Source organism: Perissodus microlepis, chromosome 5 (assembly GCF_051167445.1).
Source record: "Perissodus microlepis isolate ML-2025 ecotype Zambia chromosome 5, ASM5116744v1, whole genome shotgun sequence".
Lineage (NCBI taxonomy): Eukaryota > Metazoa > Chordata > Actinopteri > Cichliformes > Cichlidae > Perissodus > Perissodus microlepis.
In genome coordinates, this window is record NC_140465.1 from 22527889 (window position 1) to 22543249 (window position 15361).

A 15361-nucleotide genomic window follows, 5' to 3' on the forward strand; every position below is an offset into this window, starting at 1 on the left:
GTAAGTTTAACTGTATCTACTTTACCTGCTGGTTGTTAAGATATGGGTGCAAAAACAAACTGGATTAATTCTTCCAGTTAGGCAAGTTATGGCCCTAAACTAAGCATAAAGTAAAAGGCATGACTGCTCTTGCACACGTGATAAGATGTTGGCTCCCTCCTGCTGTATCTGCTGTTTGTCACACTGATTGCAGCTCCTCACGCTCCCTGTTCTCAGAGTAGCTGGTATGCCAGCACATCATGCAATCCTCTACAGGCACTGAACCACCACTGTAGGTCTTAGTTAAACTCAGTAAAAGGAGAGATGGTGATGTTCTGGGTTCTGCAAATTGCAAACATTAAAACGACAATGAAGACTTACTGTAATGAATAAAACAATTTGTCAGAGCTGGTCTTCACCAACATCCATAATTAGAAATATGCACATCCACTTGAGACCTTCGGCTGTCTTCAAGTTGGTGAAGACATCAAACGCATTCTTACTTGATTCAATTATCTCAACTGAATACACCAGTGGTCACACCAACATATAACACGGCATCACACTGCCACCTAGTGGTCAGGAGATGTGTGTGCAGCGGACATGAACCTCGACAGACAGAAACACGAGGTCAATTTCTTTCTTTTGTTTTTTACTTAAAATATGCACATATATAATAATTTTAACCATTCAAATTAGAGTGTAAAAAAATCGTTCACTTTAAAGACAAAACCGTGGCCATAGTGACATTTCTTTAAAAGGGCAGGGAGAGAAAAAGACAATCTAGACACATTCACAAATATACATACAGGCCACAAAAAAAAAAAAAAAGTAGGGGGAAAAGGGCAAAAAGTATTCAAATGAACTGTATTAACACTTCATATACAAAATTCATAGAGTTTTTTGTGGGGGGTTTTAAGCTCCATTGCAGCCTTGCAATGTATTTTTAAGATCTCATTATCTGTCAGTGTTCAGTGTACAAAAATGTGTAATAATACACATTTACTACACAGTAATAATGTCCAAAGGCATTTGTACGGATCTCTCATGCCATGGCATGTTTTTAACATTTCACATATCAAACAGAAGATGTGTTCAGATGAGATCACTCAAGTTCCTTGAACCGTGCAAACATGGCCTTGCGTACTGCTTGTTTGTAGGTGGCATGGTCCCAAACGACAGGCTCCTTCTTCTTCCTTGGCTAAAAAAAGAAAAAAAAGAAAAAAAAAACTCAATAAGATGTCCAGATAACAAAAACCTCTCATAATGCTAAAATCAATCAAATGAAACCCCGCACTTACCGCGACAGGTTCCGCCCCTAAACCAGGCCTCTCGCTGACTTTATTCATTTCCCTAAACACACAGGAACAACTGTTAGGCAAATATGACCAGAAGCATGCTTTAAATTTATTTATTTTTAAAAATCTCGTAATATTTACTTTGTTTCCCATTTTAGTCACAATAAACACATTTTGTTAATGCCTCTACCTGGAGCTCCCAGCCCAGGTGTTTTGATGCTGTGGTTGTGAGTGATGGTGTTTTCTTCTTTTCTGTTCTGGTGATTTGGGTGCTTCTTTGGCACTCAGCTGTAGAGGACACAATCACTTTTACTTAGTCTACCGAATTATCCACACAATACCCTCCTCTGCAAAAGTTCCCACTCCACGCATGTCCACTTACTTGTCTTTCCTGGTTCTCCAGTGCCTCCAATTCCTTCTTTGACCTCTTGATTTTAAGGTGGATCTCCATATTTTGCTGTGGAGACAACAATGCAAGTTTTAGAGGCTAAATTTGTAGTATCAGTGCCAATAACTGATGATAGACAAGTCAGAGGGTAGTACTTTGTGCAGATCAGAAAGCTGTTGGTGACGGATAAGAGCATCCTTGTTGGGGAACTGCCTTCTACACAACAGACACGCCATCTTCTTCCAGTCAGTCAGTTTGTCGTCCTTTTCTTTTGACTGGCCACTCTGAGCGGTTTTAACCGTCTCGTCCTCCTTTTCTTCCTCCACCTCTTCATCGCTTCCGGCTCCATAGTCTGATGCCAGCATACCCAGGGATCCCATTGGACGCTGAAAACGGAAGCAGATGAAGGTTAAACTGAGAATAACCAAAACACCAAAAATATGACCCAGAAGGAAATCTTACTTTTGACTTCTCGTCTTTCTTAGCAGGAGCAAGGGGCTTCTTAAAAAGATCATCTCCACCTGCAATCTGCAGATGACAGAATAGAAGGAAAAATGATTACAAAACAGCAGAAAGCAATAGCTGTTACTCCTGCATGTGAAATCGAGTCGACTCAATTATGATGTTTGATGGTCCCTAACCTTCCTTTCAAATACAGCGAAACCAGCATCGGCCGATTTAGACTGCCTCTTATCGTCGTCTGTTCCGGTCTTCAGCAGAGGAGATGGAGCACGCACAGTTTCCTTTTGACGATTCTGGATCTTCGCCCAGCGCTCCATATCTTTCATTATCTGCAAATAAGAACAAAACATTTCTCATCTATTTGCCCCCTGCACACATTTATTTAACATTATGCACAGCAGATTTGCTACATAACTCATACCTTGACAGCAGCTAGGCTTCTTGGCTTCTCCTCCTTATCCTTCTCTTTGTCCTTTTTAGCAGAGTCGTCACCTTCTTTGTCCAGAGCAGCACCAGAAGCTGAGCCGGGCTCCTGAGCTGAGCTGGCAGCTGAAACTGGAACTGGAACCGTTGAAGCCTGAAGTGACACTGACGGCTTCTTCATTTCTAGAGGAGCATCTGCTGCTGGGTTTGAAAGAATGGCCTGGTCTTCAGCCGTCATGGTAACAGGTTGGTTATCTGCAGAGTTACTTCCTGGGACTGGGACATAGGTCTTTGACACAGCATCCCAGTACAAGTACTCCTGGGCTTGAGCATTATAGAAATACTACACACACACACACACACACACACACACACACACACACAGAGAGAATAAAAATTAAAACCTCTATTCAAATTCCCTTTGGGGTTGCTTAAAAATCTGCTAAATTAAATCAAAGCATCTTCTTATTACTTAATGATTAGATGATTAAAAATTATGAACCAAACAATCAATCTTCTCAAAAAGAAGTTAGAGGTACTGGGTAGATGGTTTAATTATGCAGTGAAATCTACAACATACAAACTCGTATTCACATTCTTCACAGCAATCATTAATCTCACTGACTCACTAAACTTTGCACTTTTTAGGCAGTGTGGGGCTCACCCTGGAGTTCGGATCGTAGTATAGCGTCGTCTCCGGATCGTAATAGAAGCCTGACGTGGCATCATACAAGTAGCTAGACGTGTCTGGAATCTCAGCTCCTGGAGTAAGCATAGCAAATGAATAAACATAAATACACTGGATGTAGGGGTGGGCGGTACAAACGGTATACGGTAGAAACGATATAAATTTGGCCAACGGTAGAGCTTTTGACTATACCGCTCTACCGCGATAGGGCACAACAGTATCATCAGCAAATTATGCCGGGCGACAGTAATAGCTACCAGACGAAGCACTTTTGGAATATGGGGAAAGCCAAAAACGGCGCTTGCCCCACTTCCGAACCATTGATTCATTAATGGTGAATTCTCTCACAGCTGCTCTATTCCCATGTTGTTGCAGTATATTAATGACTACTCGTATTGTGGATGGATTATCTCAGGTGTTCTCCTGACTGAAGTTTGGTCTGTTTATAGCATCCTTCCATGCGATTGCATTTGTCCGTAACCGCCAGAAACCCTCACGTTAACCTTTATCCAGTGGAAAAAAGTTGGCGTTCATCCTTCAGCTTCACTATGCTAATGTTATGCTAACGTAGCTGTTTTGCTAGCAATCACGTAGCACAACATTATATACCCTCTAGTCCAACTTCAGTAACCCTACAAACGTCACTGCTGTTTAGTTTTCTCTCTTCGTTTATGTTGGAAGTGATAGCAGAGCTGTACGTTTTAATTTTTTCAGAAATCTCTCAGTCAGAACATGGCATATCATGTTTAGGTGGAAACTAGCGAGCTAACTTCCTGCTAACTTCGAACTCCGATGAATTTAATAAATTCTGTTTTCATGGATGCATGGATGTTAAACTTAATTGTTACACCTGGTAAAGCAGCAACGCTGATCATTTTATTAAAGATGAAAGAATTTAGACAGTTTTAACTCTCAGTGATGCCGCAGTGTTTGTTTGACTTTGGGACCTGAAACGGATGGAGTTTTGGACCCATATTACTCTGCAAGGCTCCTGACTACGGCAGCCGCAATGCTCCAGTGGTGTGCGTTCACAGCTTACCAAAGGCATACTAAAAGATTATTTGACAGATTTCTGCGCACCATGTACTACATAAAATCGGTTCGAGGTCAGTAAGCACAACCAGAATTCATACATAAGGCACACTGTCGATTTTTGAGAACAAAAAAAAAGGATTTTAAGTGTGCCTTGTAGTGTGTAAAATACGTTATACAGAAGAAAAGAATATATCGCGATATATATAGTTACCACACATGCTTCAAATTATACCTTGATATGGATTTTAGGCCATATCTCCCTGCCCTAATTGGATGGTAGATGATCCTAAAAAAGACCCATTTAAACCGTCTAACCATAAATGTAGGCCTGTGATCCATCTGTGTTAGCTGCCATCCCAGAAGACTCTGTGGTCACATGAGCTCCAGCCAACTGGTATGATGGATCCACAGTTGGAGGTGCAAGATAGCCGATTCCCTTTGAGGGGTTGAAAAATAAAAACAGTTATATGGTCACATTTCAGCCAGCATATTTGCAACTTTGCTCTTTTGGTATGCAACCTACCAGAGTACCGCTGGGGTCTAATGGCGGTGCAGCATTAGGCATCGCAACACCTGAGGAAAAACAATAGTTTTTAAATTAAAAAAATAAATTATAACCAACAGGAGAGACACACTAGACTGTATCTGAGAAAGAGTCACCTTGCATTCCAGTAAGAGCACCAGTAGGTGGCTGCAGAGGCTGCAAGAACTGTGGAGGTTGTGGATACTGCTGCTGCTAAAACACAGAAAGAAAATAGATCATCTGAGTTTGTATCATTCACTTCAGCTTCAGTAATTAGAGAGCACTGCACATTTAATAATGCTGACTCTTATTACTTAGATATTTGTTTTTGAAACCCCAGAACTACTACCACCTCGATAAAGATGCAGAACAGCAGTCAATACTTGTTCACATACTTTTGCATAACACCTAAACATCAATAGTCAATGTAACTCATTGCTGACAAATCATGATGCATGGCAGCACTTGTCAATTAGTGATGCTTTTCATTTTATTTATTTATTTATTTTTTTTAAATACCACAAGATATACAAATATAATAGGGAGCTTTTTTAAATATATGACTTTATAATTTACTGTAAAGCTGATGAGCACACAGCCTTTGGTCATGTGTCTTCACCCATCATGCAGAGATGTTCAAACAAGTTCATTCATAATGCACGCCTCCCACCCAGCTTTTGGATGTTCTCACTACAGACATGCCCAAACAAACAACACAATCTTTAGTCCTGGTTTGTATCCCTAGCTCCTCCTTCCTTCTAGCCTCTTTATCCATCTTATTCAATCAGTCTGCCCCAAAGCAGCTGTGGCTACAACTGTACCTTGCCTCCACCAGTGTATGAATGTGAGAGTGAATGAATAGTGGAATTGTAAAGCGCTTTGAGGGCCCCGAAAAGCGCTATATAAATGCAATCCATTATTATTATTATTATTATTCACTTTCAATCATTCCCTTCTCTCATTCCACTTTTCTTCACCTCCCTTCTCATCCTCACATCCTCCCCCACTGTCATTATCCAACTACTTTACCTTCATATAACTTTCACCCGCCTGTTAGCCCTCTATTTTTCCCACCTTGCTTCTTCGCTTTTTAACAGTAACTGCCCTTTACAGCACAGCATGGTAGCTCAGTGACAAGTACTGCAGTGTAACAGACAAACTACATCACCTCAACCTGGGCGACCAGGTGTTTGTTTGGAGTTCTGTGTTCTCCTTAGTCATTAACATCATTAGAAATCAAAGCTCTGGAGTTTAGTAGTATTTGTACAGAACTAATATTATAAACCCTTTTAAGCTGTTATGATCTTAATGAAATTATGCACTTAAATTCACTTTGCCTACTGAACTGAGGAATGGGTCACTGCTTGGAGCTCCCAATAAAAAGAAAAAAACAAAAACCAAAAAAAAACCTTCATGAGTTTAACATTCAAAGATGCAAGTTTCTATAATTTTTTTATAATTACCACAACTTACCCCGATTATGCTGCCGTCAGGTGGAAACCCAAGGATAGAAGTGTTTGATTTCTCAACATCTTTTTTGACACTGAAGGAAAACCAAAAAGAAAAAAAAGGTAAAGATTTTTCTAGTGAACATGTCTGATTTGAAAATCTTTGCAACACAGTTACTTACTTTTGGTTCTTCAGGGGTTTTGCAACCTCAGCATATACTCTGACTCCATCGATATAAAGGGGCCTGGGTTTAGTGAGGAGTTCAACCAGACGTGTCACTTGCTACAAAAGAAGAAACAATGGTATGTTCCGGATACTGAACAAATAACCCCATTACAAACTCAACAAGAATGGAAAAGTAGCGATATCTGGCAGTACCTCATGGGAGTCCATGTCAACAAAGCAGAAGCACTTTGATCCAGGTGGTTTGCCTTTCACTAGACGAACATTTCTCTCATCCAAATAAGCAAAGGGATCCAAGGCTTTCAGGATAGTCTCAACTGTTGTTGTGGACTTCACATTTTTTATTATCATGGCTGTAACAGTGACAACAATTTTTTACTTGATCTGTATTAGCACATAACTGAATAAACATATTCATCCATATCAAGATACAAAGGACAACAAACTGAAGTTCGCATACTCTTGCTGTCTTTAAATACAGAGTCAGACTGTTGTGAGGGGTGATGAGGAAGGTTGCGGTTGTTCCAAGACTCTGCCTGTTGCTCCGTATCATGCTGTTGAAGCCGCTGGTCCACCTGCTGCTGCCAGGCCTCAGGAGTGAGGTCAGAGCTACGCTGCCACTGACTATGAGAAAAGGTCTCAATCGGATCCTTTGGTCTGGACCCATTCAGGTTCATCTTCAGCTCTTCCAAAGGTTCATCTGATATGGGCAATTGGGGCTCCTGGATTTGAGGTACTTTGTGATCTGATTCCTGTAGCAAGAGAAAATGCGAGCCATAAATTTTAAAAAGCATCTTTTCACGTCATCTTTTACTTAGATATTTGCTTTATTTTATTTACAAAGTCTTCTTGCTCCTATAAGCTAGTATAAGTTACTATTGTTGCTGTTTTCTATAAATGCAAGCCCAATACTTAGATCTACTCTGTTCAATCCAAGATCAATGTGTTCTGATTATTCAGAAGAAACTGCTTTTTGAACTGAAGAACTAAAGATTCTTTATTCACTCACATGAACACGTCTTTCACACTCTTCTGGCTGGATATACTTAATTGAAGTAGTTCTAGTGCCAACCTTTATAGACCCCTGAAAGAAGAACAGAAAATACCAGTCAACACTAAACTTCCCAGTTACTCATATCTAAAATACCAGTGACACCCAACATGCACTGTGGCAGGTTTAGCCCTCCTCTCTTCTATGAGGACAAAACGGGCCATCACTAATGAAAAAGTGCAAAGCCCATGTCCATGACCCATGCTACACATGGGTCATTAGTCCCCGAAAAAACAGCTAGTTGAAAGGGGACCACAAATAAGCGCTGTCTATGGATTATATTCATTACTACTCTATCAATAGATAAAATTATCTTGTGGGCCATTATAATCTCCCATTTCTTGAGCCAAAGTAACATGCTGAAATGTATTTTTTGCCCAACCAAAACCCAAAGCTATGCAACTCACTATTAAACAAGAAAAGGACAGCGAACCCTGAACTGAAGAGCTAAAATAGGCAATGTTTGTCGTTTTTTTTTTGTCAAAAATAACTGAGATCATACCAATTTTTTCCCTCTCAATCCACCAGCCTTATTAAACAGTCGGCACATGAAGTCTGAGAAGTGCCATTAGAATCAGATCAGATTGTCTACAGTTGTCCCTTTCTCACATGGAGCAGGCAGTAGATATGTCCACATTTGATGCATTGTCAATACTAAAAACACTCCAGAGAGTTGCATAGTCAGAGCGGGTAGGAGGCTGGACACATGGCGCCCACGCCCACTGAGAAGTCACCAGACCTGCACTAGTCTCACATTTGCAGAATCAGACATAACGCAGACTTAGATATAGAGAGCTGGTCCAGACATTAGAAATTTCACTCTTGGTCTACAAGTCAGCCATCCACGTAAGAATAAAGATCACTCTAAAGTGCTAGATGAGAACCAAATTCTGAGCAGATGAGTTGTACAAACCAAACATTGCCACTGTAAATAACCCATTTCCAACACCAGGCTGTATCTGCATGAGATGTATCCAAGCAAAACCTACAGTACGTATAAATGTTTTTACAAATTTGAACCATTTATCATCCATAACCCTGTGGAAGTCAAAAATGCATCTGAATGTGGCCAGTGTGTCTTCATTCCAGAGCCATTATTTTACCCCCCAAAAACTAGAGCCATCCTTTTCCTCTCCTAGGAGTTTCAAGGTGGATATTCAAATATTTGTCATTAAAACCTGACAACTGAGTCCATTGGGGTTTGTTTTTTTGAACGAGCCGATCACAAGCTGCTGAACATGTACAAAAATAAATACGTTATTGGTGTAATAAAGGTGAAAAGCAAAACAGTCAACTTGAGCCAAAACAGCTACACATTTCAGCAAAAATCCAACTGGCCAAGATAAGTCAAGATCAAAGTTGCTCCAAGCAATCCAAAGGCCGATATCGAAAACCACAAAAACAAATAAATAACTGATGAGTTCAAGAGGCCAGCAAGAATTTGCAAGACTTGCATTCTGAGAAAAAGCTGAAGATAAATGAAATTGAACCAAAAACATAAGACATACTGCAGAAACCTGAAGACAAGACTGTTTGCAACTGTGTCTTGAAGCTTTGTGAATCTGTATTCCCCACTTTCAGGCATTCCATGAAAATTTGTGTAGTCAGAGAATCCATCCAATAAATGTTGTGGCATAGCACCAAAAACAGAAATGTCAACATAATAAATGACCCTAAAGGAACAGTCAGCGGCTCGATCACAAATCAAACAGCTTCATTAAGAGGAAACACCAAGATAACTTTCTTGGTGATTCAACAACAGCTGAGATAATATAGTCAAGATATCGTCCGGTTATTTCAGTTTGCACCAAAGTCGTGAAGCAACAAACTACAGCGCCAAGCTGCAAGCACAGCTAAAAGCTCTCGAATGCAAAGTAGTTACAGACATTATAGATAAGTGGGTATTCACTATAATGCTTTACCTGTCCTAAAATTACAACTGGAAAAGGTTTCAATCAAGACCCCAAAATAATAATTTGAATGAAGACAGTCAGCAACACAGCTTACAGCCACCACACACAAGTCCTACAAAACAAATACGGTCAACTGGTGAAAAGTGACATCTTTCAGCTACTTCAATCAATCAGTTACATTTCAGCTACAATACTGTTTTTCAACCCCAAGCCTCAAGATGAACCGACTGTCACCATCTGATATGCCTTCAAACTCTATTCCTCAAACTTGGAACCTTTCAAAGGGTGCCGGTACAGAAAACGAGCACCAATCAGCCTCCTCTTTTTTTTCCCCCATTTTATGGGAAATCCTGTGAAAATTGCTGTGTAAAATGTTAAAACTTGCAGCTGCTTACTTGAAAACAAAATGCCACCACAAGATGAGAACGAGGAGTACTCAAAATTTTGTAAGACATAAAGGCACCCATGTGTCGCAAGCAGCAAAAAATTTCCTTTGGTCTTCATAACCAAATAGAGTAAACGTTCGAGTTTAAAAAGAATAAATGTTAAAAATCATTGATTCATTGTAGATAATGAGACTAGCTTTTCATCAAACGTTAAACCATGCAAGAACTATATTTATACTCGTTTGGCACATCATGGCTGAAATCTGAAAAGTTAGGACTAGTAATCAATAAAAGGAAAACCAGTTACTGTCTGTACATACAGTTTTAAAGTCATATTTTTTCTAGATCGACTTAATAGGTTATCTGTGGCATTATTATGGCTGTGTGGATAAGCAGTGATAAAAGAGATTAGGACCACCTATTAAAATATATATGTATATATATATAAAAAGAAAAAAAAGATCTCTTAAACTGTCGACATCTGACATCATCTCCTCAGCCAAGATGACTTCACTAAGAATTAAAGCAATCCCTTCCATGGTTCTCTTCCTCCCCATTTACTAAATGCCCCCTCAACCCCTAGTAATCCTGATGGAAGAGATGGCCTTCGTAGAGTGACGAGGATGGGCCACCTTGTTGGACTCCATGAAGTGGACTGCATCCTCGAGGTTTAAAAACTCCACATAGGCCGTATCGTAGCTGTAACCTGGGGACAGCATTTGAAATACAGATGGGTTTTTGTTAGTCAATGCCAGTAATGATAGTCACCCAGTGAAACATTACAAGAATGCATTTGTGAATACATCGAGACAAAGCGAGCGAATTTTCACACCTTTACCGACACCCATACCTTTTCAGGAAAACTTTTAGTTTATGCCTTTTTTTTTTTCTTAATCAGTCTTCAGATGACTGACGACATTTCAGACTGGTCACGAAAGGCTTTGATAAGCCAAGCCTTAACAAACCACTGGCAAGTGAGTGTTTGAGTAGAGAGCACCATGGAGACAGAAAAATTTACAATTTGTGTTCATATCTAATCAAAAACGGAAAAAAGGCACCCATTTCTGTGAGGTGTTTTGATACATTTGACATGATCTTCACAAAAAAGCTCAGCATCATGAAGGCACTGCGTGTACAGCGACCCACTGAGGAAAACTTTCACACTAAAGCAGATGTTTAAATCAGCAAGATGAACAAAGCGCCAGCAGAGGGCTTTCCATTTCAGATTGGCAGACATCTTTTTCCCCCTGATCAGAGTACTTGGATAGCGTCCCCGAAGGACACATTCAGCAAGTCACATGCCACACGTCTTTTTTCTGACGGGTCACCAAATATCACTCTCCAAAAGCTGCTAATATTTAATCTTGCTAAGTCTTTTTAAGCGCTGGCAAAGACCCCAGGTCCTTAAACATGAAAAAGGATTGCAGAAACACCCCACCCCCCTGCTTCTTTTCACTGAGCAAGTTACCAGAGACAACCAACAAGAAAAGCAACCAAGAATGTAAAGAAATAAAGAATGCGGAGGTTCGAATGTCGTAAAAGCGAATCGTCAGGAGGACAGACTAGCGAGAAACTGTCCCAAACAGTTCCACAAAGAAATTTCATTCTTACCTGGCACAACCTTCTTGATTTTCATCCCCTGCATTGGCACACCATCACGAGCTGCAAAAGCACCAAGAATCTGCAAAACATTTCAAAATGAGTAAGCTATGTCATGTCTGTCTATGCCAATTAAAAACACAGTATGGTTTAAAAAATAGATAATGTAAAAGACAAGTTTGCATTTCTATTTCAATTACCTGCTCCATTGTGGCAGTCTTAGGAATACCAGTTACAGATATAGTATTGGAAACGTTGTCTTCCATTGATGCACTCCTGTAATCTTGATCCTTTCAGGCAGCAGCCATTAAAATATTCAAATATTATTAATACAATATATTGATAAACAAATACGAGTGAAGAAAAACAAATTACACATACCTTGGAACCAGAATCGCTAAACTTTGAAGGTGAGATTGGTTTAGACTCTTTAAGGAGTTTCTCTGGAGCTTGAAGTTCTTCATGTTTGTAGTCAAAAACCCCTCCAGAGCCTGTTCTGTAATCAATGTCCCTATAGTCCTGATCTCTTGCCTGTATAGTGCTGCTGCTTGGGAAGTCCTGTTCGGGCCCTAGCTTACCCCTTCCAGGTCCTTGATTTGGTGGGATATCCTTCATCTCTTTAAAGCGATCAGTTGGCTCCTGAATTTCGTGTAAAGGATGATTCTTCTCCAAAGGCGGCCTTTCATCACAATTTGATTTATTGTGAATATGCTTTGGGTCTCTTTCTCCAAGCCAGTGTTTACCCTCATTTTCTCTTCCTTGAGGGCCAGTAAGGGGACTTATTTCTGGAAGTGGATGATCTTGTGGGCCTTTGCTTCCAATTGGTGGTAGACCCATGGGAGGAAAGCGATCACCACGAGGAAAGCCAAGATCCTTCCGTGGAAAGTCAACAGATGGTCTATCCCGCTCATTAAAGCCTGGTGGATCCCTAATATTCACATCTCGGCCAAAACCTACAGGTAAGCTGGGTTCAGGTACACCACCCATACCTTTGTTGAAGAAACAGTTGCTATCCTTTCGACGGTTCTTCCATTCTTCTGCAAGTGTCATCTCTTCACCACTCCGATAATCCATAAGGGGACTGTTACTCTGCTCAGAATATTCTCTCTTTCTGATAGTGTCTACTGCACCCATAAAGTCTGACCTAGGAGGACCGACATCTGGAGGTATGTCTGGTCTTCCTCTGTTTTGTGGAGGGACATCATTATTTCCGAATCTTAAAGGAGATCGATCTCTACCTCTAAATTCAGCTGAAGGTCCGGGACGATTTCTGAAATCCATATCAGAATCAAAGCCACCCCTTGCATTGAAAGGCGGCCCTCCTCTCCTGTCAGTGTCCATCATTCTCCTGTCACGTGCAGCCATGTCCATATCATAGCGACCTGCCTCTCCCATTGGTGGTCTGTCATGCATGTCTATAAATCCATCCTTTCGCTCCATTTGATCCATGGGGAACCCTCTTCTTCCATCAACATTGGGATTGCCAAACCGTGGCATATCGTAATGGAATGGTTCTCTCTCCCTCATATCCATAAACCTGTTTGTTTCTCGAGGCGGCATACCCCTGCCTCCCATATCTACGGAGTTCCTGCCGGGCCCAGGGAGACCTGAAGAATTCATAAGTTTGTCTCTAATGGAATTTTCATAGTGCCGCCGAAGACTGAAATCAGGCTCTTCTCCAGGTCTGAAGAACTCTCTGTTTGGCTCCCTTCCTCGCATATCATGTTGGTCCATATCACGCCCCCTCATGGGTGGCCCATCCATCCTCCTCATTTCCATAGGCGGCAGATCAAGGGGTCTTGGGCCCATATGACCTATATTCATCCCATCTCTACCTCTATAGTCAGGCATGGGACGATCTCTGCCCCCAAACATTTCTCCACGGTGATCACCACTGGAATATATTAATATTTATTAAAATATTATTTAAAACAAAAAACAGGTGCAAGCATGGTAGAACTAAGTGACATCCAATGATTCAGTTTAATTGAATTCACCGAGGCTTTATTAGCATGGGTTTCATGAAACAATAGTGCAAAAGCATCAGAATTTATCAAGGTATTTGGATAGTACATCATGACAATAATCTGTACATTAATACAGTTTTATGCTTTATGTTGACAACATGAAAATACAATGTATCACATGCATGTCTGTGTGCATAGGTAATTTAAAGTCCTTAGGTTGTGGCATGTTAATTGAGAATAGGTATTCTTTGAAAGAATATGTATTATGTAGATTTTGTAAATTTAAATATACAAAATCTGAGGATTTATTTTGTTAAAGCAACTTTTACATTTCAGAAAATGAATGTCTGTCTTAACCTCACTTGCTTAACAGTTATCACTGACCACATATAACCTTCATATCATCTTAAGATGTTTATTCTTTTCCATTTTCAAAATAGGATTGATTATATTTTTATACCACCAGGTGTATAGTTTTACACCAACTGGTGTTGGGCTAGGAGTGGGAACTGCATCGTTTCTGAGAAGGACCAGTTAGTCCCAGCACCAAATGACACAGCAGCTGTTGTGTGTGGGGAGCTTTAGCATGGAGGTTGTTATAGGTTTGGAAAAAGATTTGAGTGAGAATATTTAGTAGAGGTCTGTGTGCTTATCTACATGTATTTGTTTGTGGTTCTTTGTCTACATGAGAAATGCCTCTACAGATTTTTGCTAATAAAGGTTCTGACATGTCCCCCATTGTGTAGTGCTGAGTGGACCTCATACTTCACTACTCTATAGGAATATGGATAATCTTAAGCCAGATTTGACAGTGAGCGGATATGTTTATCCAGATCAATACAAACATTAGATGGTTCAAGGTAGGTAGCAAAATGTAATGCATAACTTTTTCAAATTAATGATAGTGCCAAATCACATCAGCAGTCGCTTAAAGGCGCTTTAAATTGTAAGGCAAAGACCCTACAATAATACAGAGGAAATACTACATCAAGATTGCAATCTTATAAAATATGCAAATAAATTTCCTACTGTTTGCAAAAAGCATTACAGATAAAAACATGTGAAATTGGGCAAAAATAAATACACAATAGCACATCTTAAAGTCAGTATGCGCTTATGACTAAATGATGCTCGTTTACCGAAAGGGTGGTCCTCCCCGTGGTCCTTGCCCTGGTCCATCCCACATTCTTATAAGTCAGTATCCTATCTGCAGAGAAAAAAAAAACAATTTGCATTATTATCCACACCATCTAAGCTACCCATGGTACATCGGTCATTTAATAATAAAGATGATAACTACTGGGCTTTGACAGAAAAAAAACCCCAATAGGACTGATCAGAAATCTCTGAATGCACAGTCACATGAAAGTGTCCATTTATATGTCAGGAAGAGCGCTATTAGGCCGAAACAAAGATGATTTTCAAAAGATGGCTGCACGGGATAAACATGCAGTGTGGCGTGAGTGCTAATGGTGGCCCACAAAAGAACGGCTCGCTAATTATAGCCATAGGTAGGCCTCACAAAACTACGCCACAACATAGACAAACAATGATGTCCTACTAATTGAACTGCGAAGGAATTTAACGACACGATCGAATCATTTCATCAGCGACAGTGTTTTAACTTGTAAGACCGTTGTAACAAAAGTCAGTCTACCGTAAGTGATGAGTGACGCTATCGAAGCTAACGTAACTTGGCTAACGATTAAAGGACGTTTTCCAGGCTTCCAACTGCGCAGCACCTTCACCAGGGCTTATTTTTCAGTATTATTACGTGTATATTCAGTGTATGGAACCCACCTCGGTTGCTCCTCGAGCTGAGAGTTGATACTGCGAGAATTTGTCGCTCAGACCGTCGATGGCTTGAACGAACTACCGAAAAATGGAGGCGTGTGCTCTTCTTCTACAGCTGCTGCAGCGCAGACTCGTCTTCTTCGTTTTTGTTATACTATACCTATGCAGGGCGAATTGCTGCCACCCAGCGGTTATTAAATACAATAATAACAACAACAACAAG

General features: G+C 40.3%; 1 protein-coding gene across 2 annotated transcripts; it reads right to left on the bottom strand.

Annotated features, from left to right (window-relative positions):
• Positions 1-614: 614 nt before the first annotated feature.
• Positions 615-15265, bottom strand: rbm6 (RNA binding motif protein 6). Of its 2 annotated transcripts, none has more exons than XM_084928843.1 (23): positions 15145-15265; positions 14484-14551; positions 11759-13271; positions 11578-11667; positions 11390-11459; positions 10411-10484; positions 7438-7512; positions 6889-7180; positions 6624-6781; positions 6427-6527; positions 6270-6339; positions 4934-5006; positions 4797-4846; positions 4589-4709; positions 3215-3312; positions 2549-2893; positions 2307-2456; positions 2128-2193; positions 1821-2051; positions 1660-1734; positions 1468-1565; positions 1281-1332; positions 615-1180 (listed from the first exon to the last, which is right to left on the bottom strand). In XM_084928843.1, the coding sequence occupies exons 2-23, from the start codon at positions 14528-14530 to the stop codon at positions 1085-1087; spliced, it is 3945 nt and encodes a 1314-aa protein (XP_084784969.1). In that variant the 5' UTR covers positions 14531-14551; positions 15145-15265; the 3' UTR covers positions 615-1084. The 2 variants fall into 2 exon arrangements, with proteins under 2 accessions (XP_084784969.1, XP_084784968.1); XM_084928842.1 differs by having other exon boundaries at positions 4934-5009.
• Positions 15266-15361: the final 96 nt, after the last annotated feature.

Excerpts from the sequence above, each read along its gene's own strand:
- rbm6 (XM_084928842.1), bottom strand. The coding sequence starts at position 14,530 with ATGTGGGATGGACCAGGGCAAGGACCACGGGGAGGACCACCCTTTCG. Across the intron at positions 5,010-6,269 it reads CTGACGGCAGCATAATCGGG|CAGCAGCAGTATCCACAACC; the intron begins GTAAGTTGTGGT and ends TCTGTGTTTTAG. Across the intron at positions 2,894-3,214 it reads ACTACGATCCGAACTCCAGG|TATTTCTATAATGCTCAAGC; the intron begins GTGAGCCCCACA and ends GTGTGTGTGTAG.